General features: G+C 45.9%; 5 protein-coding genes and 1 long non-coding RNA gene across 7 annotated transcripts; 3 read left to right on the forward strand and 3 right to left on the reverse strand.

Annotated features, from left to right (window-relative positions):
- Positions 1–474: 474 nt before the first annotated feature.
- On the reverse strand, positions 475–15,534 carry LOC6733558. Of its 2 annotated transcripts, XM_016167252.3 has the most exons (12): positions 15,311–15,534; positions 10,717–11,531; positions 9,418–9,553; positions 8,261–9,324; positions 7,784–7,858; positions 3,144–4,346; positions 2,584–2,925; positions 2,172–2,489; positions 1,961–2,108; positions 1,697–1,902; positions 1,188–1,371; positions 475–1,116 (listed from the first exon to the last, which is right to left on the reverse strand). In XM_016167252.3, the coding sequence occupies exons 2-12, from the start codon at positions 10,844–10,846 to the stop codon at positions 792–794; spliced, it is 4,131 nt and encodes a 1,376-aa protein (XP_016026508.1). In that variant the 5' UTR covers positions 10,847–11,531; positions 15,311–15,534; the 3' UTR covers positions 475–791. The 2 variants fall into 2 exon arrangements, with proteins under 2 accessions (XP_016026508.1, XP_016026507.1); XM_016167251.2 differs by lacking the exons at positions 7,784–7,858; positions 8,261–9,324; positions 9,418–9,553; positions 10,717–11,531; positions 15,311–15,534 and adding an exon at positions 5,112–5,485.
- A 2,292-nt stretch (positions 15,535–17,826) lies between these two features.
- Positions 17,827–19,384, forward strand: LOC6733559 (histidine-rich glycoprotein). The gene is made up of 3 exons (XM_002080578.3): positions 17,827–17,937; positions 18,457–18,518; positions 18,999–19,384. The coding sequence occupies exons 1-3, from the start codon at positions 17,917–17,919 to the stop codon at positions 19,252–19,254; spliced, it is 339 nt and encodes a 112-aa protein (XP_002080614.1). The 5' UTR covers positions 17,827–17,916; the 3' UTR covers positions 19,255–19,384.
- Positions 19,385–19,625: 241 nt separating this feature from the next.
- On the forward strand, positions 19,626–20,427 carry LOC6733560. Its single transcript, XM_002080579.4, has 4 exons — positions 19,626–19,884; positions 19,936–20,024; positions 20,081–20,213; positions 20,285–20,427. Exons 1-4 carry the CDS (start codon positions 19,761–19,763, stop codon positions 20,353–20,355), a joined length of 417 nt encoding a protein of 138 aa, XP_002080615.2. The 5' UTR covers positions 19,626–19,760; the 3' UTR covers positions 20,356–20,427.
- A 960-nt stretch (positions 20,428–21,387) lies between these two features.
- On the reverse strand, positions 21,388–22,363 carry LOC6733561 (cell division protein ZipA). Its single transcript, XM_002080580.3, has 2 exons — positions 22,193–22,363; positions 21,388–22,001 (listed from the first exon to the last, which is right to left on the reverse strand). The coding sequence occupies exons 1-2, from the start codon at positions 22,358–22,360 to the stop codon at positions 21,525–21,527; spliced, it is 645 nt and encodes a 214-aa protein (XP_002080616.3). The 5' UTR covers positions 22,361–22,363; the 3' UTR covers positions 21,388–21,524.
- Positions 22,364–24,276: 1,913 nt separating this feature from the next.
- LOC120284371 lies at positions 24,277–24,974 on the forward strand. Its single transcript, XR_005543568.2, has 2 exons — positions 24,277–24,615; positions 24,784–24,974. It is a non-coding gene; the product is annotated as an uncharacterized LOC120284371 (long non-coding RNA).
- On the reverse strand, positions 24,857–27,346 carry LOC6733562 (endoplasmic reticulum junction formation protein lunapark). The gene is made up of 6 exons (XM_016167250.2): positions 27,188–27,346; positions 26,850–27,079; positions 26,649–26,781; positions 25,959–26,394; positions 25,449–25,625; positions 24,857–25,184 (listed from the first exon to the last, which is right to left on the reverse strand). The coding sequence occupies exons 1-6, from the start codon at positions 27,212–27,214 to the stop codon at positions 25,018–25,020; spliced, it is 1,170 nt and encodes a 389-aa protein (XP_016026509.1). The 5' UTR covers positions 27,215–27,346; the 3' UTR covers positions 24,857–25,017.
- Between the last annotated feature and the right edge of the window lie 204 nt (positions 27,347–27,550).

Consider the following 27,550-nt stretch of genomic DNA (forward strand, 5'->3'; position numbering starts at 1 on the left):
ACTTACTCCACATTTATTTAAATTGTGAAATTAAAATTTTATTATCAAATCATAAGTTCCATAACATTTCTTAAGCGACAATCAAGCTAATTGCTATACCACTCGAGTTGGTGGTTGGCATGGATAAACTCAGCTTTACACACACTTAAAAGCTGTCTAGTATAGCATCTGAAAAAGTTTGTTATCAGTCAGTTTCTCATCAACACAGCAAATGCCCCTCTTTTTAAACTTTTAATCATCAAAAAAATTACTGATCCATTGGACACCAACTGGTATAGAAATATTCAATTGTAAAACTATCAAAACAATGGCATTGTTTAAATATCACTTAAGAAGTTTACTGCCTCGTACCCTAAATAACTGCATTTTAGTTTCTAATCACTGTCAATGTAGTGACGAAGCACAATGCATTTAACTACAAAAAAAGGCAAACTAAAAAATGATAATCGACCCAAGAGAAACATGTGCCAGGCGTTTTTCGTAAAAACTAATTTTATTAATAATACATACAATTCAGCTTAGTGGTACTAAGAATGCCTGCACGCAAGCTGTCATTTGGGTAGCATTCAACATTCAGGGGAGTTAAGTTAATAAGTTAATTGGTTTCGCTTGATTCTGACGACAATGGTATCCAATCTCAATGATGATCACAACGACAACGTCCGCGCGGTCCAAGTACATCTGGCTGGGATTAGGGTTCGGGACTGGAGGAATGGTGGATGGGGGATGTGGGTATCTATTGTACACAAGCATGTCTTAATCTGCTAATCGTAATCTAAATCAGCGCCCCACTAGCACGACTCCTTGTTGCAGTCGACGAAGTTGCTGAACTCGGTGGCATTTGGCGGGCCCTCACTGTACAGGTAGGTCACGGGCCACAGACGCGCGGCGGCAAAGTCACTGAGACTCTGAAGTCCGCCGGGTCGAGGGGGGTGCTGGCTGTATTCGCTGCTGGCCGCCGTCGCCGGCTGGGAGTGATGTGGGTGTGGATGCTTCTGTTTCTCCTTGGCACTGGGCAGTCCCAGATGCGAGTGGGTCGGCTGGGTGCCGTTCTTACCAGGGAAGTACCGATCGCTGCACTTGCGCCACTGGTCCGACTCATCGCCCACAAAGCACCTGGAAAATATCGAGGAGATTGGTGAGCTCATTAAAGCTTCACCACATGGTGGTCCTGCCTGGCCACTTACCATGGATAATCGAATCCCTTGCTGTAGCCGCACGGGTGGTCCGCCTTGCAGCAGTAGTCCCAGGAGCCGACCTCGGAGGCATCCGTCTCGCAGGAGTAGAAGCCCGTGATCAGATTCTTGGCGCAGGGACTGCTCCGGCGGCAGGGCTTTCCGGACACGGTGTAGTGACGCCAGGCCACGTCGCCTTTAGCGGACAAGAAGCAAGTTTAGTGTGGTCGAGAACACGGGATTTGGTGGATGGTAATCGGAATCAAATTGGGAGACGGTGACATGCAATCGGTCGGTTAGTAGCTTTTTTGGGGGGATTCGTCTTTCGGTTATGCTGGGACTGGGGCATCTGTACATGCTAGTAAACGTTATTTACACAACGATCGCCGCTACAAACTAAGTTACACAAGTTCTAATTCTAATAATACACAACTAATGCCAATCCGCTGCACGGGAACGGCACCCGGAACCCGTTATTTACACTTGGATCGAGGTGCAACAGGTTAGTAGGTTAAGTTTACCCGGTTCCCGGAAGATGTCCATGCGCCTGTCATTGTTGACCCGGGATCCCCCAATGGTGTTGACCTTGTCGCGGCAGGTCCAGTCGAAGGGATTCCAGGCGAAGAGCCAGAAGTCCCGGTCCTTGGTGTGCGCATAGTGCACATCCTGCTTCAACTCGGTCTGGTCCAGGTCAGAAAGTTCACAGTTGAAGGAGCTGGCATGGGAGCTGGTGTATGGATAGAGATTGCCATTAGGGAATGGGTTATGAATTTCGTGTATCTCACCCATAGCTGAAGGCAAAGCACTTGAAGGGTGTCGTCTCGCGGAAGCGGATGCACTCCTTCTTGCAGGCCATCTCGGAGGGCACGGAAATCACTTTCTTAATGGCCGGAGGAAGCAGTCTCGCCGGTGATCCGTAACCCAAATAGCAGACTGAGAAAAGATAGGATACGTATACTTTCTACGGACTTCCTACTAATCCCCAAATCAACCCACGTTTCTTGTGCTTCTCATCCACAATTGGCTGGATTTCACATCCATGCCCGTAGCTGGCTCGCTCGAAGATATCGAATGCTGCGTCCAGGATGAGATGCCGCTCCTTGTCCATGTCCCGTACTGGCCAATCACTCAGCTGGCAGTTGTCGATGACTCCGGCATGTCGCTGCTGGCCATATCGGAACGCAAACGCCCGGCAGGTGAACTTGGTCGAGCGGATGCACTCCATCTCGCATTCGCCCACAGATCGCACGGTTAGTGAATCACGCACAATCGACTTGAAGAATCTTGTGGCATCAATTGCGCGGAAGAAGCACTCTGCAGTAAGGAGATTTTAAATTCGAACAAGATTTAGTTATAGTTATTAAAACTATACAAATATGTCAAATTTATCATAAGATAACCAACTTACGTGCGTTTCTCGGATCTGAAAGGGCGGTGCTAGGACCGGCGGTATCATGTCGTCGTGGTGGAGGCTGCCGGCACACGTCCATGTCGTCCGCCATGGAGTAGATGTCGTAGTCCCGGTCCGGCTCGATGTCCACGTAGTAGTCGAGCATGTTGATGGGCCGGTCGCAGAGCATGCAGTTATCCCGGCCCGCCTGGTTATACCGGTAGCTGAACGTGTGGCAGACGAAGCTGGGCCGCTGATCCGAACAGAGGCGTTCGCACTCCGTCAAGGTGGGCACGTTGTAGGCGTGCCGCACGGCCGTCTTGTGCAGCCGGAATCCCTCGCTGGTCTTAGCCGAGCATTCTGTGGGTATTAATTATTTAAATTGATAATTGATTGCGATTTCCACGACTATAAGATGCCTTCTGCTCAGAAGGTAGGAGATCGAACGAAGCTTAATAAGTCAGGAGTTCTAAGCAATTCTTCCTCATCATAAAAGTTTGTCGTATAATTGGACTTTTTTGATTTAATAACTAATATAGAATTTATATTAAGACAGGTATACCATGAAAGCCACTTACCATCTGGTCCCGCTCGCCGAGTCCACTGTTGACGATAATCGTTGCGTCGCCGGGGATAATCGTCCTCGTAGCCAGAGCCTGGATAGCTGAGCACCGAGTTGGACTCGCGATGTGGTGCACCCAGCTGGAAGTAGTTGAAGTCGTGCTGATCCTTGCGCCTCTGGGATTCGGTAAGACCCCAGTAGGAGGAGGATGATGAGGAGGAGTGCTTGCTGCTGCCACCATAACTACCACCGTAGTGCCCCCAGTTGTCCTCGCCGCCAATCAGATAGGGAACAAATTTGTTTGGCTTCTTGTTGGAACCCGGAGGTCCTGGAGGTCCTGCTCCATCGCGATCGAGGTAGTTGTGCGACGGGCGACTTGGCGGTCGATAGGGCGAGTAATCCGAGCCAGGACGATACGGTGGACGGTACTTATCGATGCGATCCGTTTCCGGACGTGGCGGTCTGTACGCGGAGCTATCGTAACCGGAGCTACTCGGCAAAGTCTCCCAGCGATCCGGTCTTCCGGGGCGATAGTGCGGAGAATCATGGCGATCGACGTAGGGATGGTCACCGCCATAACTACTGGGTGGGGTGTGACCAAAGTATCCGGAACTGGAACCCGAGCTGGATCCCGAACCATGCGAGGAGAACTCATAGGAGGATGCCGAGGAGGATGAGCTGTGCGACCCATGGAACTCGGAGGAGTAGGGCGGTCGGTGTTCGTAGGAGGAGGAGCCCGGAGGACCAGATGGACCGCGATAGCGATCCACGGCCGTGTTGCTATGAGGACGATAGTGATCCCTGTCCCTGTCCCGATCACGGTCACGGTCACCATATCCCCCTGCTCCTCCACTGGGCTTGAAGTAAACAGGCTGGCTGCTAACCGGACCCTTGGAACAATCCTGGCAAGCGCTGCGGCGACAGCTGCTCGGCGCATTGCGGTCCCTCTCGTAGTAGTCGTAGTCGGGATGCCTCAGCAAATTGGCATCCCGTCGATCCGGACTGGAGTACAGGTCCATCTGGGCCAGCGGCATCTCGACCAGCTCGCAGTCGCCCTGCCCGTGACCCGAGGGATCCAGCCTGTAGTTGAAGCCTTCGCACATGAATCGCCGCTCCCGACCACACTCCCGCATGCACTCCTCCACCCGCTCGCAGGATATGGAGCGGCGCACGAAGTGGGGTGCTATCCGTTTTCCGGCCAGGACTCGTCGGAAGCAGGCTGAAAGGCAGAGTAAATGGGTGTTGCAGTGCCAGTTGCAGATGCTGCGTCTTACGCAATTGTGGGCAGCAAAAAAAGTCGGAAAATATAACAACCATTCAACTTTCGGAGGCAGTGAAGCGAGGACAGAACTCAAGATCGGGGCTGGGTTACTTTATGGGTGTCTGCACTTGGAAAAAATCTGAGCTTATGCCACTGAACCACTTATACATTTGAAGCTATATATTGTCGATCATTCAATAGAGAAACTACTATGTTCCATTTCAAATCCCTTGCAGTCTAAATAACTCGTAAAAAAACATATTTAAACTTAACAACCATACCTAACAATCAAAAGCTAAGATTTCTTTTCAATTGTGGCTATCATAAAAAAATACACGTTTATAAAACCATCAGAATAATTGTTAAAGCCATTTCACTTTCTAACACGAATTGTAATTGTAAAATTGAAATTCGCAGGAAGAGGAACAATTCTTTTCCCAAGTGCATTGGTGTCCAAGTCGTTTTCTGTTTCTGTTGCGGGTCGAATTACTTCTCGCTGCCATGTTTTTGCGGCACATCCGCTGCCGCTTCGAGTAAATTATGTTCGAGTCATGTTGGGTGCCTTGTACTCCACCGAAGATAATCTCCGGGAAAATTGCCAGCCAAGACGGAGTGTTTTTCACGCAGAACGATGGAAATTATGCAAATTACTTTAATACGCACTCCGAAACTCGGCCGAGAGCTTGGCCCCAGGTGGAATGACCCACAAGCATGGCACCTTACCTTTGGCGTCCTCCACTATGATAATGGTGCTGCTGAGATCGGTGTGTCGCGTAGGACTAACGAACTTCGATCCGCCGTCGTGGACGCGACACAAAAGCAGAGCCAGCGCCAGAAGCCCATAGATACTACCCATTTTGGAGTTTATTGTGCCGAAGCGGTGATTTGGGCGTGATTACGTAATGGCTTAATTTGCGTTCTGGGCTAATTAATTTCTGTGCAATGTCAAGCGCTCGAAACAATGGGCCAGCTGGCCATCCCGCTCGCACACAGGACACGCAGACGCGAACACGATTTCCGTAGACGAATTTGAAATTTTGGATGCGCGGCGCTGGCGATTCTAATCGCGAATGAACAGCGGCTGTGGTCAAGCTTGCGGTTTTATACGGCATTAGAAAATCGCGCGCGTTTTCCGAGCTTTTCGCTTGTGCGCTTCTGAGCCGGGAGCTTTTCGCTCCGCCGCTCAGAAAATCTCAGAAAATTACTCCCACTTTCAGTGGATTCTTTTTAACCCAACGCCCAGCGGAGAGCACTTCGCATTGCCCAGAAGCCTTGGATTCTGCGGTATAATGAGCATTTTCAGTGGGGCTTTTTTTCGGTGGAAGATGCCTATCTTCGCCAATGATTCAGATGAAAATACGAGGGTACAGATCGCTGCGAGATGCGATGCTGATGGGGGGCAGCCAACCGTTAACAGACCCAGCTCAAGGATGCCGCAACCTGATATGATGCTTATTATATCGTTTCAATAAGAGCGGTCTTAATGAGGCACTAGGAATAGTTATACCTAAACAGTTAGCCGCTAGATTATAGTCCAATAAATTACGGGCTTATAAGGGGTTATTATGACTGTTTAATTATTTTCTGCTCAAGGATGGACTATTTTAATATTTAAAGCTATATATTATATATGAAACCTCTGAGTTATTAAACCTGCATTGACGCAATTCGAAAGAACTAACTATAACTAACTATAAAAAATTATAATCAAGTGTGTATTATATTGAAAAGGATAACTTATTCCTGTACTGTCAAGTTCCTTTCCTAAGTCTTTTGTTTTTGCCAAGATGTGTTTGGCGAATTTCTCAGCACTTCGCTGCATTTCCCAATCATGTCTGACCACAAATATGAGTCCATCGATCATATCCCTCCGTCAAGCTCCCAAAGCAGTCGACTTCAGTGCATTTCCGTTTCTGAATCAATGTCATTGCTGTCAGGCGGAGCACCACTGCATCGTGGTGGTGCTGCGAACTCGAGCCCCGAATGTGGGTGGTTTTTGTGCACCGACTCCGTGTTCGCATTTGCACACAATGAGTGCCGGAGGAGTGTGCAAGCTGAGTGCAGTTCCACTCCGTTCTGTTCTATTCCGATCTTGCACAACGCCATAGAACCGCCAAAAACTAGAGATACCTATGGCGAAGATCGCTTCCGCCTCCCAGCCAGCTGGAGCCCAATCTCCAAGTGTAAATTACGATCTGTCCCACGCCAAATAAAAGCAAGCAAACTAACTAGCGAACACGCCACCTCAGAAACACAATTAATTGCGCCAACGTCATCAAGTTTGGCATTTGAACTTGGATTCTCTTGGCAACTGGCACTTGGCACTTGGCATGTAGCATATGGTATATTCGATAGGCTTATGTCACCGCCACCCGCTGGGTTCATGTACTCCACTTCGTCACAGTTGAGAAACCCGAAAGGAAGTCGCGTCGAAATCAAAACACAAATCGTTCTTTGATGATCTGGCTTGGTAGTTTCAGAAATGTCATAAATCTTCTGCATTTGACAACTCAATTTCTTCTGTAAAGTAATGAGATCATATTAAATGAAGAGACCGGAAAATAGTTGCTGGAATTAATTTTCGTTGGATCATCTGGCAAAAATGTTGTAATTAGCCTGATACAATTTAAATGCGATGGCCTTTAGAAATGGTAGATAAACAAAAATACTTTTAGTTTAAACACTATACAAAATAGCACGCTTTAAATAAATAATCAATTTTCAATATTCAAAACTGCATGGGATAAAGCTTTTCCTCTGGAACTTATACTTATTAAGAACTTTAAATAAAAAACGTTTACACCTCATTTCTGTGCAAAATGATCTAAGAGAATCGAAATGCCTAATATTCCATGTGGGTGACCCCAATTCCTGCATTTCCATTCTACTGCGCTTGCCATTTATCAAAACTTTGGCCACAGCGTTATTTATTATACCGTTTTGTGGGTGGGTTAGTTAGTGGAGCTTTTGGCTCCACTGTGTATTTTATGCGATTGTGAATAATGCCGCCGATGCTTACTGCAACCGCCCACACACCCCCCACCCCCCATTCCCAGATCCGATGAGCATTATGCCAGGCTAATGGGTTTAGTTTTGTTACGCAAATAAAAGCAAGGGAATGTGGGTCAATCGGGCGGGCGTCTGTCATCTGTCACTTGACCAGTCGGTCGCCGTGGGTCCCAAAAGCTAATGGGTTTTAGTTGTGCGCCATGCTAATTCTAAATTTTAGTTGTTCTATTGTTGTTGCAACACTCAAGTGACCCGTGTCATTGTCTATTTATATGGTTATAGGCACAGGCCTCTAAGGTGAAGGGGTTAGCCAAGGGGACAGCGCGAATCCATGAATTAGTTGAATGTAGGGAATCCAGGAGATGACAGCCCTCTCGTTTACTCACCTTTCATTTCATCCATGGGATAACCAAGTCGGTCCCTATTCGGATCTCTATCTCTATCGCCGGGCATTGGTCGTTCTATAACAAGAAATAAGAATACGTTAATTTAGATAATCAACTGGTTTTAAGTAATTAGAAGATGCATCTCAATCTCAATGCAAGATCATTATTTAGCGAGCTAAATAATAGGTATATTGACATGAATTACTAAATGCTTTATAAGGATATTTCAAAATCAATATCTTGTGCATTATAATATTTGTATTATCTTTTATTCCTTTTGATAAGAGAAAATAAATATCTGTATTTACAATTATCACTAACAGCAGTTAACGTAGTGACGAAGAGCACTACAAGTGCGCTAGTGCGAGTACTATACATACACCAAAAAATGTATTTACTAATTAATTAACATTAATTAACATTAGTTACACATCAATATGATATTTGTATGTTTGAAATAAAACATGGATAACTCACTGTTATTCCCTTGCATATAGTCATCCGGATTGAAGTATGTGGCAATCGTTTTGTCGTCGTCGTATCCTCCGTATCCGTCTCCAGGCCTCATGGCACTGCCGTTCCTCCGAACGTACTCATCTCGTGGTGGAGGAGGACCCTCGTAAGATGGTGGGGGTGGACGTGCCGATGGGCCATTCATACCGTAACCGACTTGCGGCGATAGGGACGGCGGATCCGGTCGATTGGTGTAGTCCGGCCGTGGTTCGCGATCGGGATCGTAGCTGGGACTCGGCCGTGGTCCATAGGAGGGCGGTGTGGAGCCTTCGTAGGGACGCGGTGGATACTCCGGACGATCGGCCGTAGGACGTGGAGGTCCGGGCGGATATTCCGGACGATCGGCTGTGGGACGAGGTGGCCTAGCGACATAGCTTGGTCGCTCCTCCGAAGAACCACTCGATGGCCTCGCTGTCGGCGGTGTATATCTCTCCGGGGATCCGTAGCTATAACCATTCCCGTAGCCCAAGCCAAAGATGGGTCTCGGAGGGCTATGTGGCGTGGGCCGAATACCTTCATCGTCCGCTGGTTCTATGGGTCCGTAGTGGGGCCGATACCGTTCGTCCACCTCGGGGGCATTGGCTGCATAGCCGCCGGGAATGTAGGCCTCCTCGTTGGGCGACGGATAGTTGCTCTCGTAAAGCGTGGGATACTTGTAGAGCGGATACAGATCGTGCGAGAAGTACAGCCGATCGCCCACGCCAGGTGGCGGTAGAGACGGTCCCAGCGGAGGCGGTGGACTCCCCGAAGTGTGTGGCGTGGGGTTGACCACCAGCACTGGCGTATTGCCCACATCCAAGGGCCTGTTCGGCAGATCCAGTGGCGTCGGTCCGGGTGAAATGGCACTGGGACCGGGCACGGGCTGCGGACCAGCGGCAATCGAGTTGTCGCTCAAGTCGAAGCAGTTCGTCTTGCGCGTGTACAGATCAAAGTCGGGATCGAAAATCACGCCCCCTGGACGCCCGCCGCCCCCCGAGCCGTACTGCTCCGATGACAACTGACAAGTGCCGTTTCCGCGTCGATGAACACTGCAAAATTCCGAAAAAAAAGAGAAGGAAAACACATATATACATAAGATGGAAATTGGGCAATCAAGGGGTGACAGGTGGAAGACGACTCACCCGAACGAGATGGCCTGACACTTCTCGCCCGCCTGCAGGCACTTCTCCTTGCACATCTTCAGCGAGTTGGTGTCTTCGGTGCGGAAGGTCTTCTCAAATGGCAGCATCGCCTCCAGTGCAATCCGCTCGAAGCAGTCTGTCGATGCAAGATGGCGAATGCAAGATCCCAATTACAAAAGGTTCAGCTGGCAGTTAAGCAACTACCCAGGCCTTCCCGCTCCACCCCCGACTCCTTTTGGCTCCCAAACAATTGCGTCACCCCACTTGCACTTTCAAGGCCAACGCTGGTGCTCCACTTGGTCCACTCTACGGTAGGTTAGTTTTATTGACTCTGCAATTGTCTCTTTTCGATTGTTCGCTGGCTTTGTTCTCCATTCGGATTCGGATTTGAATTTGAATTTTATTAACTTTGCGTGCCGGTGGGTCGCACTTGGGGGGTGACCCATAGAATTTTTGTCAGTGCATGAATAATTCAAAAAGGTCAAACCATAAACAAAACACATTGCTCTGCGGTGTTTGTGGTCTGACATGCTTGATGGATTGGCCCCCAGCCTGTGGTTATTAGATTGGCATGCTCTTTTCCAAGAAATTACCTCATTTAGAATATTTGAATGATTCCAAAGTAGTGAAATTAACATTGTTTTTTAGTCAGTGGTTAATACGTGAGCACACTATGGCCAGGAATTTATGATTCGAATGATTGTATTAATAAAAAGAAAATGGTTAAGTTGTCCAATTAACTAAGGGTTTAAGCCAAGTTCATATTAATATTGTGTTGCACTATATTGTACGCAATCACCGATAAATTTAAGTTCTAAATAAGATCCTATTATATCCCAATGATTGACATTACTATGCGAATGACTCAATAAGCACTCTTTTATAACCATGTTGTAAGATCTCCTCATTTGCATAATGCTCGTAAAGGTTCTTAAAAGGGTATAAAGCCGGTTGTAACGACCAATGGTAAGCGTATATTAGGCTAATTGCTGTTTATAAATGTTTTAACTAGGCCTTTATAAAAAAATCTTTAAAATTGTGGTAAACAAAGTATATAATTTAAATTAAAAAAAAAATAAAAAACTTGTTTATATTTAGAGATGAATCGAACAGTCAAACAAATTGATTAGCAATATAATGTCGCGCTTCAAACGAAGGTGAACCTAAGGTTCTAAAACGAAGAATAATATTATACAAAACGTCGGATTAAATCATAACATTTTAATAAAGTTTTCCCGTTTGTAAATATACTTCTTTCTATGGGAAGCTGCGAGAATTAATTTGCCATATTTCACTTACCATTTCTTGCGGATACCAACTGATTGTCGACCGTCAGAGCCCTCGTAGAATCCAAGAGACCGATGAGGAGAAATGCCACCTGGAGGCGTATTAATCGCTGCCCAAGCGAATTATCGCTGATCGCGATCATGGGGTCCGATTAGTTTATAACCCCAGCGGCGCTTTTCGATATTACGATGCTTTCTTTTAGATTTGCTCTCACTTAACTCGCTTCTTTTGGCACTTCCCTTTTTGCATCATCGGCGGTTTCACTTGGGCTTCTGGCCAGAAGATTTGCTCGAGGCACCGATGGGATGGACGCGAGATTTCGAACTGAGAGATGGAGACTCGTTGGTGGCGCGTGGAAGCCTTCTGCTTCTTTCTTCCGCCTTTCTTTGCAGTCGCGTGTTTCTTTCTCTTCTCGTTTTGTGATTGGGGCTTTCGCGTTACGATTCGCTACTTTTCACATTCTTTTCACCGTTAATTATCTTGCCAAAATATGCAGATCGTTAAAATGAGCCAAGATCGGTTTTATTTATGGGTTCGCGGGCAAGAGGCGGCTTAAGATTCTGCGGTTGCGGAAGAAGCCGACTCACATAATTATGATGGGGGTCCGGCCTGTAACTTCAAGTGGGAGAGGGAGGGCGAGAGTCAATAACCTGGCCAACCAAGCGGCGCGATGCCTTCTTACAGGCGATGACGTCAGAGTTCACTGCACAGGTGCCTGTGACCTTTCGACCAAAAGTTTTGGAAGTTGGCCGATAATTAAAAACCCGAATGACAAAGTGCTCATCAATGCGTAAATCCAGCATTAGCCATCGGAATGCCGAAAGCACCTAAAATAATAATAACTTATTTGCTCATAGTTGCCAGAAACAAAAAATCATTACGCTAATAATCTTGATGATTAATTAAGAGCGAAGAATTCTTCCCAGAACCAAAATAAAACAATTTCGTTGGTGAAAATTGTTAGATTGTTCCGGCGACTTTCTTCTTTTTTGGGGCGCGGTAAATTATGTTGGGAAATGTAGCGAATATAACGGCATTTCCGTCGCGCTTTGACACTTTGAAAATTTCAAATTTTCGCTAATGACAAGAAAGCCTCAGCCGTACACACCTAATTTAATTTACTTTCTTAGTTCCTTGCCCCTCTTTTTGCATTTAATTCAACTATTTGTATTATTTTATTGTATTTTATTTTTTATTATTTTATTGTGGGGCTCGTCTCGTTTGGTTTGGCTTGTTTTCGCTGCTTCGCGCACTCGACGCCGATCCGCACTCGCTAAACAATTGAAACTGAATAAAATTCTGATTTAGTTGTGTTCGAAACTCATCGGAAGAGCAGAAAGCGGCGCAGACGCGACAGTGCTGCGGCAGCGCCGCGGGCAGCTGCAGCGGGTAAGCATCTCTATCGGTGAATTGTTGTTGCCACACTCAGATTAATTGAGTACCAACAAGTAACATATATATCTAAAGTAAAATAAGCGAATTAGAGTTTAAATTGCGAAATTGTTCTTAACATTTTTAATTTCAATTAGATTATTCTATTGCTTAGGATATGAAATACTTAAAAATCAGTGTTGATAAGGTATGAAAATATAAATAAAAGCTAGAGTGAGGAACGAAGTTTTTTTGGCTAATTATAATCGGCAGCTTGGCAAGATTTTTTCAAAGTGTAATTTAGTTGTTTATTTAGATGGTAACTTCACTTCAAGTGTTAGTTGTTTGGCGGCAGGGGGTGGGGAATGGGAAAGGGGAAAGGGGAGCAGGAGGCGATGGAGCTTGGCTCTACAGATCGTCATCATCATTATCATCATTAGCATTGCCTACGCTGCGCCCACTTGAGTGGTTGCTGGGAGGGGGGTTTCTCGAGGAGGGGCAAGAGCAACTTGGGGGTTCGTCCAAGCTGCCCCCTGCCCCCCGCCTCCAACTCCTGGCAATGACTCTCGAAAATTGTTTAAAATGAAATTGTAACAACGAAACTTACTCACGTTGCTAGAAAACTTTAAATGCCCTTTAAAATGAGCTAGAAATAATAGAATACAGAAATTTATTGGTTTCTTTAGTGCCATTAAATTATAAAATAGGTGCAGGCCCTAAATTTCGTTAAAAATAGCAGACCATATCACGTCGAAAGCATTTATTTAAACAGATAATGTTTGCATTTTGTGGGGTAATATGTTAACAAAAACTAAGCTATAACCGCAAAACGTAAAAACCGAATCTTTAAGCTGTTAGCAAAACGCTTATACGAATTCATAGACTCTTCACTGTGCAAACATCAAAACAAAGGCACATTTGCGTGATTATTTCGTTTGTGTTTTGAGTTTCTTTTGATGCAATTAGAGAGAGACTTCTTGGCCAGAAGAAGCCGGGAATCAGTGGAGCAGTCGAATCCAGAACCTGAAGCACCTGAAGCAAAGAATCCCAGAATTTCAGCTTGGCGCTTGGAGAGTTTTCTTTCCGCATTGCTGAGCGCGCTAAGCGGTGTGAAATTCAAATTTAACGGACACCCACCGACGCTGCCACTGCCCACAAGTGCATTCAGGCTTTAACTGAAGCGTTAACTCGAGCGAGTTTTCACAAAACACTCGAAAAAGAGATTTTCGAATGGGAAAACCATACAAGTAGATGAAGACTCCCCCATGTGTGTGGATTGGAAGTTAGGAGTTTGGGAGGTCGCGAGGTGAGGCCCGTAATTGGCGACACCTTTAAGTGCCGACCTTGTCATGCTCGCTGGCGCCGTCTAATTCAGGCCGGGGTTGTTCTTCATCAGCGCCTCGCCATCGACTTCGCAAATCTGCGCCGCAGTCTGCGCAGGCGCATGCGCAGCCGTCGCAGTCGCGATGGACGTAGACGCCGCCGTCGACTTCGGCAGAGGCAGGAGAATCGGATTCGGATTTGGTCTGGGATTCGCTGAAGGCAAGATGAGCTCATTGTGGCGGCTCATTTGCATACCAGGAACTCCGAGGAATTCTAAGGCGCTGCAGAGGTTACGCCTCTAAACGGGTCATTAAGAGAATGGGGATTGCCCAATAGCCAAGTTATAAATATAAATTATTTGGACTGAAAAGAGTAAGATTGGGTAGAACATTTGCATTTCCTTTTTTGGTTAACTCGTTAACTCTCAATATAGTTTTCTAAACATTTTAAATATAAATGATATATTATCTATACGTAATATTGGAAAGAAAGAAATTTAGTTATAGCCCACTTTAACGCCAAAAAATATTAACTTATGGTTGGCATATCATTGGAAATGACAAAAAATATTGAAAAATGTTTCAAAAGTTTGGGCGTGACATTAATTTGGGTGACAGTCTTCTAAATCGAAATCTGCGCAATCTAAAATTTCTGGCTTGTACTTGAGATTTCGAAGGTCATACAGAACTTCGGAGGGACATGGGTAGATTGAATCGATTAGTTATTCCGATTAAGAGTATATATAATTTAAAGGAAATGATTCCTTCTACCTGCTCAACAAGTCTAATATATGTTTACTACAAGTAACAGGTATAGACTTTTACTACTATCACTATCACTACTACTACCTGTTAGTTTTTTTTAATGGCCATTAATCATTGTAAAATCAGTAGCAGTTTTTTAAAACTTACCACGAATCATGAAATCAAGGTGCTCCACCGCTGGCTGGTCGTTCTCGAGCATTCTCAATTATAAATGACCGAGGAGCTCCGCCCCAAGCGGGTCAAGTCCGCATCGGAAAGCAGTTGAGGCCCAAATGACCACAACAGAAGCCGCCACCTGAGGCTTCCCCGCATTGCCAAACAATCTGCGGCTGTGAATATTTGGATTTGAATTTGGATTTGGGGCTGCTCCACATATCGCTCGTACCGCTTGAATGTGCAGCGTTTGCTTTGGCACTTGTCCCTCGACCCTATCGATGTCCAAAATCGCATCGCATCGCATCAAAATTCAGCCGACTCGCAGAGGCGATCGGCGCTTTTGGCGGACGCACTCCGCCTGCCAAGTGGGTGAGGCTCCGATCGATGATTGGGGGTGGGGCGCGAGTTGACCACGTATCTAGCGGATCTGCGTGGAAATTCAATTTCGGTTTCAGGTCGTGTTGTCTAACTGGAAGATATTGGCGGCAGATACGATGTCGAACCGATCGCCGATCATGGTCCGCAGGAAATCCATGCCTCCAGCCGCGTCATGTAATCCACGCCGATTGGGTAAACATTTCTGCGAGGGCGCATAAATCGTGGCCAAAGGTGATTGGCAGTTGTGGGCCAGCAGGAGGACCCAGCTGATAACACGTACCATCCGTGTTGGCTTAGTAGCACGCATATGCAAATCCATGGGAACATGAATTGATAAAAGTTTGAATTTTGTCAACATGAAAGTGCAAGCTGGCAATTTTTATTCTATTTATGCTTAGTTTAAACGTGATCTGTATTTTTGATATTTTTACATTTGAATCCACCTCTGTATTCCAATCCTTTCCAAACTTAAACCTTTATGGCCAGGCACTCTTTCTTCCGCTAATTCAGCATACCTATTCATTTAACAAGCAACATCTTAGCAACGAAATTGCTTTAACAACTTTAAGTTTTGGTTGAAGCGCGCAATTCACTTTGCAGTTTCACAGATTTACCTTAGTAATTTGCAAAAATGCATTACGACACCCGAAAAGGCTTGGATATCTCAATGTGAGCTATTCAAAGCTGCGCTTTTGCTAGTTAAGCAGTAAATCCTATTTTTGCGTACATCTATCTTTCGTGGAACGCGCTAGAATGATTTATGAGCCGCATATCCCATATCAATCTTGTTCGCTTTTATCACAAACGATTTGTCCACTCATGTTCAACCGATCGACTGAACAGCCGGTCATGTTCCGCCGTCCAATTAGACGGCCACTTCGGTTGGCCATACATACATACATATGTATCTGCATAACGACGAGCACTTGGCGTGTTTTACATCATGTTGGTGCTGAGTGGACCATTGAGTCCGCATGTGCGTCACACAGTCTCAATTGGAGCCTGGCCAGCTGTTCGACTCTGACTTAATAGATCCTGTTGCACAGCGAGAAATTTATCCTAGGATCGGAGCTGATAAGTCACCGATAGAGCTGTGATCCTGATGGTGCAACTAATGAGAACCATGAGGTTACAAATACAACATGTATGTATCTGATATGTGAATTCAAGATGCCATAAAGCGCAATGACCTAAAATTCCCTACGAATCCTTATATAAGCTACCCAAATCAATATGAATTCTAGATCTGTTTAAGAGGTGGAATAATACTCCCGATCGTATCCTAATCCTAATCCTATCCTATCCTAATTCCATCTCCACCATCAAATCCTCGATCTAATTTCTTTCCGTACACTTTCTGGACCTAGTCCAAGTTTTTCGAGTGGTCCACATTCACAGAAGTCAAAACTCACCCAACAGGAAGTATTTGCATGCGCAGATCCCCGGGATCCCGATCCAAACCAAACCAAACCGAACCGAGCCGATTTGCCAGCGCGTTCGCAGAAAGCGAAAGTAATCATCCACCGCAGCGGCCACCGGGTGGATTATTGTTTGGTTTTGCCCACGGGCACGCATGGTTAGAAGGGGCGCGGGTCGGTCGGGCTGCCGGGGGGGCGTGGCATGGAAGCTATGGCATATTTATCGCTCAGACAAATATCCATTATGCAATTTGGCATGGCTAAAACGAGCAATTTGCCGCAAATGCAATAACATCCCGCCGAACGGGGTGGGGAAAGCCGGTGGTGCGGTGTTTTGGTGGTTCGATGGCTCGGTGGGGCAGGATGGCAGTGGTGCGCCCTCGAACGCAGTAAAAGCACACTGGCCTATATATACACATGAAAGCCGAGTGAGTGAAAGAGAAAATCAGTGAGTGATACTAATGGTTTAACCCGTTTGTAGCCACTTTTTATTAGGTTGATATTATAGCTCTGTTTATCTTGCCACTACAAAGTTGTATCATCTTATGGGGCTTTACTGATACCCCGAAAGTTAGAATTTAATTTGTGGTATTGAAAACATTTATAAATTTCTTAAAACACTAGGAAAAGTGTACCCATTCAGGGTAAATATTGTGGTTTAAGTTGAAGATATCTAAACAGAGGCTCCTTGTTCAGCCTTAAATGGGTTAAGCACGCCGCAAATTGAAGCTCTTGACAGTTGAGTTAACAGCGCAGCACGGCAGCAACATGCAACATGCAACAACCAGTTGCAACAGCAGCTGACGTGGCCAGCGTTATGTCAGGGGCATTGTGGCATTGTAGAATGGGCAAAAACAATACGAATCCACACAATCAAAATCGAATTTCTTCAAAATCGTGTGATGCATTGCTTGATTAGCGCCACAACTACTGTTACTGTTAAGTAATTGCCCGAAATGCGTTTTATTGCAAATTTACGGCGTACGTGTTTCGTGCTCCATGCGTCGTGATGTGAGTTTCGCTGGGGATACATCCAAGACTGGACTCCTGTAGCTCCAACGGTGACCCACATCAATTGACACCAGCGACGACAGTTACCACACTTACCGCAGAAGACATTCAAGGTCGATCGGTGGAGATGTCTTCCAAGCGATATGGAAGGGCCAAGAAATTTGGATTAGCGTGACAACTTGGTTTTGTCTCCGGCCGCACACGTTCACTTTTTGCGGCGGTCTGCAGAAGGCCGCTAAGTGATCCAGTCGGCGGCGGTATATGTGCTACTTGGTCATTCACTCGGAATGATTTTAGCCCCACTCCGCGCGCTGCCTGGCGATTATGATTATGAAATGAACGTAATTTGCCCCGTATTACACAAAGCCCCGCCAAGTCAAAGTTCGATCGTCTGCCATTGTGGACAACTGAAGCATGGACCACCGCTCCCAGTCCCTCTCCACCGCCGACCAGAGGGTCTTAACCCCTCGTAAACAGATGCCAACGACGGTTAATACAAATCACATATCACTACACCATGTTGGCCATGTTAACAGTCGCGCGTCCACTGTTATGCTTATTGTCGCTTGGCCGTTGATGTTGCTGCTGCTGTTGTTGCTGCTGCTGCTGTTGTTGCTGCACCGACGTCACGTCTTTCTCGTGCAGCGCAGTCGGCTTGCAGCAACAACAAAAGCGCTGCTGGCGCCGGGTATAAAACGGATGAGTCGCAGCCTGTGGTTATCAGTCACCACCTGACAGTGCTCCGGTTTTCGTATCGCCTTTCGAGTGCAGCAGAGCTCAGCCCAGCCACCATGTCCGTCCTGAAAGTATTCGTAAGTGCGACAAGGATAACGGTCGAAAAAAGTGTTGAAAAAGCCTACGAATGCAGCTGAAAAGGATTAAACTCATGTGGACTATCGTGAATAAAATATAGCCAATAGAAACATAACCAACTGAGAACTGGCATCAATAACCGCCGTATTGGAAATATACCATCAATAGTTATGAAGTTTAAAGGACATAAATTGGAAACTAGGATTTTCAAGAGATGACCTGATGGCTTAAAAAGTCTCTTATAGATTTTTCAAAAAATTACGGATGCTTCTATTTAGAAGAAATACAAATTCATCATTTTCGGATTAACATGTCATTAGATTACTTAGATTTCTTTTAAGTGAAAACGGATCACCTAACTTTATAAGAAAATGACTTGAACATAGTATTGTTTCTATAAGTCCCTAGAATTGAACATACTTTTTTAAGTGCCAAATTAAAACTAATCACACTGATTAGTTAGCTATTTGCGTTAATCCAGCCAGACCTAACTACCTAACTTCCTTATCCCCTTTCAGATCTTCGTCGCCCTCTTCGCCGTGGCCTACTGCGCCCCCAGTCCCGGCTTCTTTGGCAAACAGTGAGTATCGGCGGCGATCTGCACCTGAACTGATCCATAAATAACCCGAGCGAATCGATAAAAATACCCATTTCCCGCTTTATGCTAAGCTAACGAGCGGTCGCATGGCTTTTTAAACGCTGCGACCGCTCCGTGGGTCTATGAAATATGTGTCCGATTGCGATCGAATTGAGCAATCAAAACGCTTGTAGCACTTAGAGCCCCAGCCCCCCCCAGGCGTCTCTAAACGGTGCCCACCACTGGCTACCATTGAACTTAGCCGATCTCGACATGGCTTGGCTCGCGGCTTAGGAATTTCGCAGGCGGCGGTTGGCATTTAATTCAGCGTAATGCGCGCATAATTGTGCGAATCAATTGCCAATTGCCAATGGCCAATATGCAATAGCCATGTCTGCCAAGACGCTGGGTTCAAGCAACTGATTAGCTAACAGGCGATGGTACACGGCTTTCGATCTAACCGATTTCACTTTCGATCCGCAGCGAGCACCACACCATCCACGTACCCTACAAGGTGCACACGGTGCACCACCACCACGTCCAGAAGGTCCATGTGCCGGTGGTGAAGCACGTGCCGGTGCCCATCTACAAGGAGGTGCCGGTGCACCACGTCCACCACGAGGAGATTCCCGTGCCAGTGCACCACGTCCACCACGAGGAGATCCCGGTGCACCACGTGTTCGATGACCACCACGATCACCACGGCTGGAGCTCCCACCACGGACACGGCTGGCTGTAAGCCATCTGCCCGCTGGCCTGCTTGTCTTCAAACCCACTACTCAGCCAGTCCCATCTGAAGCAGCCTGTAAATACTGTACAATGCTAAGTTAATGAATGTAAATAAATCACAATTCGACTGTACACAGAACCATTCTTGGTATTTATGGCAGGATTACCTAAAATGAGACAACAGGGCTTCATAGCTTAGGCTCTAAATATTATTAATCTAATAAAGAAATAACAATTTTGTTATTTAAGGCTTTCTCAGCTTATAGTTTTTAGAACGGAGTGTTAGAATACCTACTTTTGAAGACTGGAAACCTGCTCTATATTTATATACTATATAAGATGGTAGAACATCATCTAATTGTTGAGTAATATTTTTCAAAGGATTTTTGTTTTCAGTGTCAGAACTTGTACACTTCACCCTACATAAAATAAAAACCCCATATACTCCAGATACTTATATATTCAGATACTCTGTTAGCAAATAGCCACAAATAGACACTACCCCACATTGGCACCATGATATATCTACAGAGTTGCTGCTGCTTCGTGGATCTGCGAATCGGAACCATAGCAATCGGGATTCTGCACATTATAGCGGATATCCTTGGAGGCACCTTTATTGCCTTATTCGGGGAGTCGGGTAAGTGAAGCAGTATACTTGAGAGCAAGGATCTGATCCTACCACCCATAGGTATTCCCGATTTGGGTCACACCCTCTTCATTATCTTCGTGATGCTGCACATACTGAGCTGCGTTTTCCTGATCATCGGCAGTATACGGGTGAGATACCAGTACAATTTATTAGTTTAAATTATAATACTTATGATTTGATCTAGTTACGGAGCAGCTGGATGCTCTTCTACATAATAATGACTATGATCATGGCGGTAGCATTGATCATATTGATAGTATCCGACGTCATACTCGTCGTTTGGTTCTGGGTAATGATCACGTATGGTTTAATGTTCTGTAAGTAGTAGCTCGGTGTATCTGATTATCTTGATAATCCTCTGATCCTTGATTATTTCCCAATACTTTAGTTGTATGCATTTATTTCTGGCTAGTGGCGTACTCCTTTTACGCAGCCTTAGGAGGACCTCTCTTCATCTGAATGTGATCCTTTGCCAAGTAATAAATTGTACTGTCCTTGTAGAAATAAAGTCCTTGGATTTTTGCAAATCGATCTGCATTTTAAGTGGCGTCTGAAAATAACTACATATCATTTGGTTCGAATATTCCTTTGCATGCTATAAGTTTCCCATAATCACCTCCCATTAAATTTTTTTGTAAAATTACTTTCGTGAGTTGCACTTTTTTCCCAATCTGCAAAAGAGCAAAAATGGAGCAATGCCATTTTGATTATAAATAAAGCAATGATTGCACGCGTATTTCAGGTGAATTGCACGGGAATGTGATAGGTTCGATTGGATCATTGCTCCATTAGTTAATCCCACTGCAAGACTTTAATTTGCAGTTGCACTTGACCTTGGGCCGGTCTCCCAAAGGCGGCAATTAAGCCGAAGTTTTGCAAGAACGACTTTCACAAAGCACTCACTTGACCAGCTCCGACTGAGGTCGACCGCCAGTCTGAGTGCGCTCCGCACCGATCTCTCCCTTCCTACGATCTCCACGAACCCGATCCGATCTGGTCCGGTCTGGTCCGTCCACTCCGCTCCTTGTCCAAGTACTTACTGGGCGTGGCAGGGCACATTCTCGGGGCATGAGCTCTCTTGGTTCCTAGTTCAGCACGCTTTTCAGCTAGAACTGGTCCTAGGGCAGTGGAAATGTTTAATTAAGTATACACCTTTTACTCTTTAGGAATTCTTATCAATTTAACTTAAGAATTTGGGATATTTCCGTCATATAATACAAGTTTGAAGTAGCAGGACCTTTCCTTCCTGTAAATCAAGTTCGTGGAGCAGGATCTTAACAGTCTCTCACTTGATTAAATGAGATTACTTGATCCACCTTTTTGCTTGTAAACAGTTCAAAGTACTTAATTTTATTATAAATGTTTACTTCTGTCAATTAATCTTGTGTTCATTATAGTAAGAGTTATATGAACCAACTAACAATTACTTTTTGTAATAGAACTATTTGTATACCCTCATATATCTGCAGTTATTAACCATAGAAAGTCTCATTTCTTTGACCAACATTTTGCATTTATTTCGGCGCCAACAACAAAGAATTTCAGATTAATGTCCACTAATTGAGAACTGGGGAAAGGCGAAGCGTTAGAGGAAGCTGCGGCTGGCCGCAAGTGGGCCCTAGCCCACCCTAGTTGCAGTACGGGAAGTTGGGGCACTGGTGCGGCGAGACTCCGGCGGGATACAGACGCTCCGTCCAGCCGGGAAGAGGAGGAGCAGCCACGGGGGCACCAGCGTGTCCGGCGTTCACGTCGCAGTAGGGATAGTTGGGGCAGGTCTGAGGATTGACGCCAGCTGGATACTTATCGCCACCGGGTGCGGCAGCAGGGGCTGCGTTCCACGAGGGCTGTGGCTGCCACTGGGGCTGCGGCTGGGGGTTCCACTGGGGCTGGGGCTGCTGCCACTGCGGCTGCGGGTTCCACTGTGGCTGCGGCTGGGGGTTCCACTGTGGCTGCGGGGCACCCCACTGCGGCTGCGGATTGTGCAGGCGCGCATTATCACAGATGGGGAAGTTGGGGCAGTCCTGCGGATTCACGCCAGCCGGATACTGGGCAGCAGGTTGGTGCTGGGGCTTGGCAACCGCCAGGGCCACGAAGGTAGCGAAAAGCTAGTGAAAAGATTACAAATATATTGAATTCGTAAATGTAATAAGATACATCTGTAGAATATCTTGAACTTAGATCTTCAGATCTTAAGAACTTCAACTAAGTTGTTGCAGATATGGATCCACTTAGTAGTTAAAGGAACTTTTTCAGACGCTATCCTTGTGGGCAGAAACTCGACTCAAAGGGCACTTACCAGCTTGCAGAACATGTTGGCTGAGGTGAGTGGGTGGTTGGTAGTTGTGGAGTTGGTTCTGGTGTGGGGCTTATGGTAATCCTTGCCGAATTGGACTATGGAGTCGTAGCTCAAACTTCCAATTGGGTTCCTGGTCGGCGCTGCACTGCTGCTGCCGAGCCCGGCCATCAAGCTTATATAGCGGTGCTGCCTAGAACTGACTCTTGGCCGGGTCTCAATCTCAGCCAGAGTCTCTCGGCCAGACTCGGTTTCACTTTCATTACTGCGGCTGCTGTGCTTGTTGCTTTTGCTGTTGCTGCTGCTGCTGCTGCTGCTGCAGTGGCTTTGCTTTACTTTTGCTTTTGTTTCTGTAGTTGACTGATCTCGCGCATATTTTACTTGATTGGCCCAACAGATTATTATGAGTCTTTGTTGCGGAGCGCGGACAAATAAATCGAACGGGGCCGACGGACAGATAGATACATACTCGTGCATACATACGGGTAATATGCTTAAACACCCAACTATGCAAACACATACGAGTGCGCACTCCTATCGAGTTACCGACAACATGCCGTCATTAGCAATGAACTAAGCCCCCAACTTGCATTTCGGCCAAAAAGAAATCTCCAGCCTGGGCTCGTACGGGCACTTTTGACAAAGTCGCGTTGGCGTTTGGCCAATTTTCGATCCGCATTTGCCAGCGGATCAGTTCGTGAATCACTACGCTCCGCTCCGATTCGCATTTGGACTTGGATTCGGATCGTGTAAGAGGCACAGGTCGCCACCACCAGCGCCATCGGCCTGCCATTGGTTCCACCATCGCCTTGGCATGCCACTGCCACATGTCGCCCGGTCTTGGTCTGCCCGGAAGGCAGCGGTGGTCCGCGTCATTGCAAACGGGTTTCGGTGCAGCGAACTTGCACTAGATCTCAATGCGCAGCATTCGAGAGGCGGGGTCGCACCGAAGTTCACTTCTAGGTTCTAGGGCTGCAGGATAGGTATCTAAAGTCTTGGGTTTCAAAACCATTAAATCACTTTTTCTAACAGCTTTACATTTCATCTGAAAGATAGCTATTAGGTTAGGCTTACAATCTTGAGTCTGATAAATCTTTCGCACATTCACAAATAATATATTATTAATTACAGAACATAGATGTTTAAATAATTCCTTTATAACAAATTCAAATTTTTATCAGATTCAGAATGTCATATACATATTTTTGGGCTTAAAGTAGTCTAAGCTGGCTTTGAACTAATTCAATAAAACAATTTAATTTCATATTTAATGGAGTAATAGTGGTATGTAATTCTAGCTAAGATAATATAATATAATATATAATATATTTGCAGCCCTAGTTTCGGATTTATCCGCTGGCAGTTCTATTTCCGATAACCCGTTGTAGGTTGACGGCCGTCCAGTCATTCGCACCACGCAGCAGTGCCAGTGAAACTGAGCTCGAGACCGCCTTACGCACCAGCGATCGCCGACTTCCTGGCCGACGACGGGCTGCGTTGGGAAATTCAATTACGCGGAAAATAGCGAAAATATCGCAATTCGCACTGCCACACAAATTATGAGCTAATCAGGCAGCGCCCAGTGCCCGCGGGTCGGCACACGACCATCGGACGGACTGGCGTCCATGTTGGCCATATGAACATGTTATATTCGGGGACAGACGTGCCCAATTGTTGGCAACGGTGTAACAGATTTAGTTTAATTCTTATAATTTGTGTTTGCCGCCAGCCGCTGGCAGGAATTTGCGCGGGCGCGGCACCGTCCAATCCACACAATCCGCTCCCTGCCCCTGCCGAACACCAGCACACTGGGAGAAATCCAGAGTATACTTCTATGCAACTGTAAGTTTACATGCTCTGAAGAGAGTTAAAAGAATTTAATGCTAAAAATACATTTTACAAGTCCCAATATATTTAGTTTTGCCAACAACAAATCTAACTTATCAAACAGGCCATAAATGTAACAATTTAAAATAATGAATAAATCAATGGCTTTCATAAAGGTAATTCAGTTAATTAATACTAAAAATGATTGACAAGTTAAGATTTAAACTCAATATTTCATGTTAGAAAGATATTTAAGAAAACAATCCTGTGCTAATCCCTGTTTCGATTGCCGAGGATATCAATCTATTTAAGCGAAATTAAGTGCCAAGCATCTCGTGATTTTTTCGCGTGTAGGTGGGCGCTGTTGGTGCTGGTGTTGGCCGGCTAATGCGTTATGTTACGTTGCTGCACCGCCAGATTGCCAGGCGGCCAGGCCAGCCAGCCAGCCGATCGATCTCGTTAGCCTTGATCAATGGCCCGGAAAAACAGAATAAAGCTAAATAAAAGCCAGCGAAATTGAAATTGTTGACCGTTCGCATAATGCAGTGTTAGTCTGGAGTCGCAGAGCGAGTCGCATGTGTGTGTTCTCGGGCTTGTAGGTAAGTTTGTATCGCTGCTGGCCAAGTGATATCGCCAGCGATGTCGGTTGACGGTTGTCGGGTTCGCCTTTTTTGTCACACGCTGCGGCATGCTTTAAATTATTATGCCATTAGTTGTCGCCTTATTTCGTCTAGATTTTAATTATCAATTTCCTTCTATGCTGACAGCTGTGGGAGTGCCTCCGCCCACACCTCGGGCGACTAGGTGGGTGACCCAAAGAAAGTACGGGCTACTCGAGGATTAATGTATTCCATTCAATGTATTCGTTTTCTTCGACAATAAATTCATGATAACAGATGATTCTTTTTCAAATTTGCTTACCAATAAACAATTAAATAAGTAAGCTAAAAGCAAATAATCCAAGAATTTTGCTTGACTGGCGCCTAAAAGGCGAGGTGCCCTCAGGAGCTGGCAGCCACCTCAGCTGTGCTGATGCTGGCGGCTGCAGGTCCAGTCTCGATTGTCTCAGTCTCCATTGCCAAGTCTTCCGTTACGGCGGTGGTATCCATATCAGTTCCACCAGATGGCACCTTTTGAAGCAGGGCTCTTCGTGCAGATGGCTCTTTATCTAAAAAAGAAATGAGTACTTCAGTTGGGTCGTTTTTCAGTGATAATATTGAGAAACTATTTTCAAATTACTAGCAGAAGTTAATTTCGTCAGTGCTACCTAGTTCAGCGTCAGTTATTTGCTATGCTTTTCACTAGATAACCGATAGACGAACCTAACTTATACAAGTAATAATAATTAGACAAGCCCACTGAAAGTTAGTGACAAGAATTCCAATAAAATGACTATATACTACGGGTCTCCCCAATCTGATTGAATATATACCGGAGTCATCGTCGGATGATTCACTTTCTGAGCTGTCGTTTCGCTTGCTTGCGGTATCCGAGGGTGCCTCCAGGGAGAGCCGGGGAGCCACGGGTCGCTTCTTCCTTGCCGGGTTAAGTACATTGCAGAAGGCACACCGGAAGGTAGTGTACTCGTACTCCTCCTTGGGCAGCATTCCTGTGAAGGAGGCCAATTTGTTTAACAATAAACATAGTACAACATTTGATATATTAATCTTTTCGTGTAGAACTGCAATTTAAAACGATAACAAAGTTAAGATTAAGATGTATGCAGCCTAATGCTGACAACAAAATTATTAAAGTAAACATATAAAACATTGCAGCTTTTGAAAAATGTAAAGAATTGTCTTTAAATTAAGCAGATTCTTTTGTGGATCATAGAGCTAGCGAACTAAACAATGAAAGCGAAAGCATAACCGGTTTCTCAGCTACGATATACAATGTTTCTATGCCTAATTATAGAAGTTCTCCTTTAGTAATCATAACCCACCGTTGTGGGCGTGGCACGCCTTGCAGATCATGCCGAATCGATCCTTTGGACTGTCACCCACGATGAAGTCCACAATGCGATCGAGGGCACTTCGTGACCGATCGTCCACGATGGGAAAAGGCGATCGCCGACGCAATTCTTGAACGGCGCGCAACTGCGGCGAAGCTGACGTCATCTGTCCCAGTGACTGTGAGCTGATGACGCTGCTGTTTAGCGAAGTGTTCTGGTTGTTGTTATTGTTGCGGTAAGCACTGGTGTATGGAGCCAGCGATCGCTGCTGCTGTTGCTGTCCTCCGGCTGATGAAGTTCGCGGGACGGCAGCGACGGTCAGTGGAGACCGCTCAACTTGCGGGCGGTTGGGCGTTGAGCTGTTCGGCAGACCGCTGATGCGGAGCTGCTTCTTGTCGCCAAAACGCTCTAGGAGATTCACCGCCACCTGTGGGAATAATACATGATATAGCTCGAAGTATGTAAACAAGTGCATTGGCCTAACAAACAATACAAAAAAGGGCGGGAACTCGACTTGGTGAAAGGCGATCTACCTGTGCCCTTTCTATGGTTCCTTCTTAGCTAGTGCGTGAGTGCTATAAGGTTTACACTACGCATCTTAGCCAAAATAAATAAAATATTCTAAGCTCTGATAAGAAGTCTGCACTCGGACGTGTAATCAAGGGGAAGTTGTGACCCCACCTTATAGGTCTCTTTGTCCATGACCTGCTCCAATATCTTGCGCTTGTCCTCCTTCAGACGAGTCAGCTTATCGCCATTTTTGTTGAGCTTGCGTTGGAAGTACCACGTAAACAGCCGCCGCAGAAAGATGATGCTAGAGCCCGGGCGAGAGAAAGGTGGGTCAGGAACCGGATTTAGAGCTGATCAGATGGTAGCACTCACACAATGGGGAAGAGCAGCAGCGGCACCAGGTACATGAAGCACTCCTTCATGGTCGGCGGGAAGTAGAAGTACCACCAGAGCCCGAAGCCCACGATATATGCTCCGATGGTGAAGCCCACGAAGTTCGTCACGAACCGCCGCTTGCGCTCCTCGGTGTTGATCATGTACTTCTCCAACGCCTGGATCTGCGTCTGCAGCCCCTCCAACACCGCCTCCGTGGACTTTTCCTTCTATAATTAGATTCGCGAATTCACGACAAAAATTTTTGGGGCCTCTTAGTATATTCGCTGTATACTGCATTCGGGGACCACGGGCCGTGGGCCACCGCTTATACGCACCCGCAGCTTGGATAACACAATTCCCATGGTGTATGCTCCGCAATTTAACTAGAAACGAACAAACTTAGACATTTACTTGACTATTTTGCTATTTAACCGCCCGCTTGCCTAGAAATTATTTACGCTCAGCGTGACCGTGCCTGTACCTTTCGAATAAGCCGCGGGAACCCACCAAAAATACCAAAATTCCTACAGTGTTATCACGGACCCAAACCTCGACGGAATGTCCCGTTGGAATTGCCCGCGTCTGTTTGAATTTCAAACTTTAAATATTTCATATTTTTATATGAATCCAATTTGAACGATCGATTAAGTTCATTATGGAATATTAAGTACTGAATGGAAAAAATAGGGCCTTAAGAA

This window comes from Drosophila simulans, chromosome 2R, assembly GCF_016746395.2.
Source record: "Drosophila simulans strain w501 chromosome 2R, Prin_Dsim_3.1, whole genome shotgun sequence".
Taxonomy (NCBI): Eukaryota; Metazoa; Arthropoda; class Insecta; order Diptera; family Drosophilidae; genus Drosophila; species Drosophila simulans.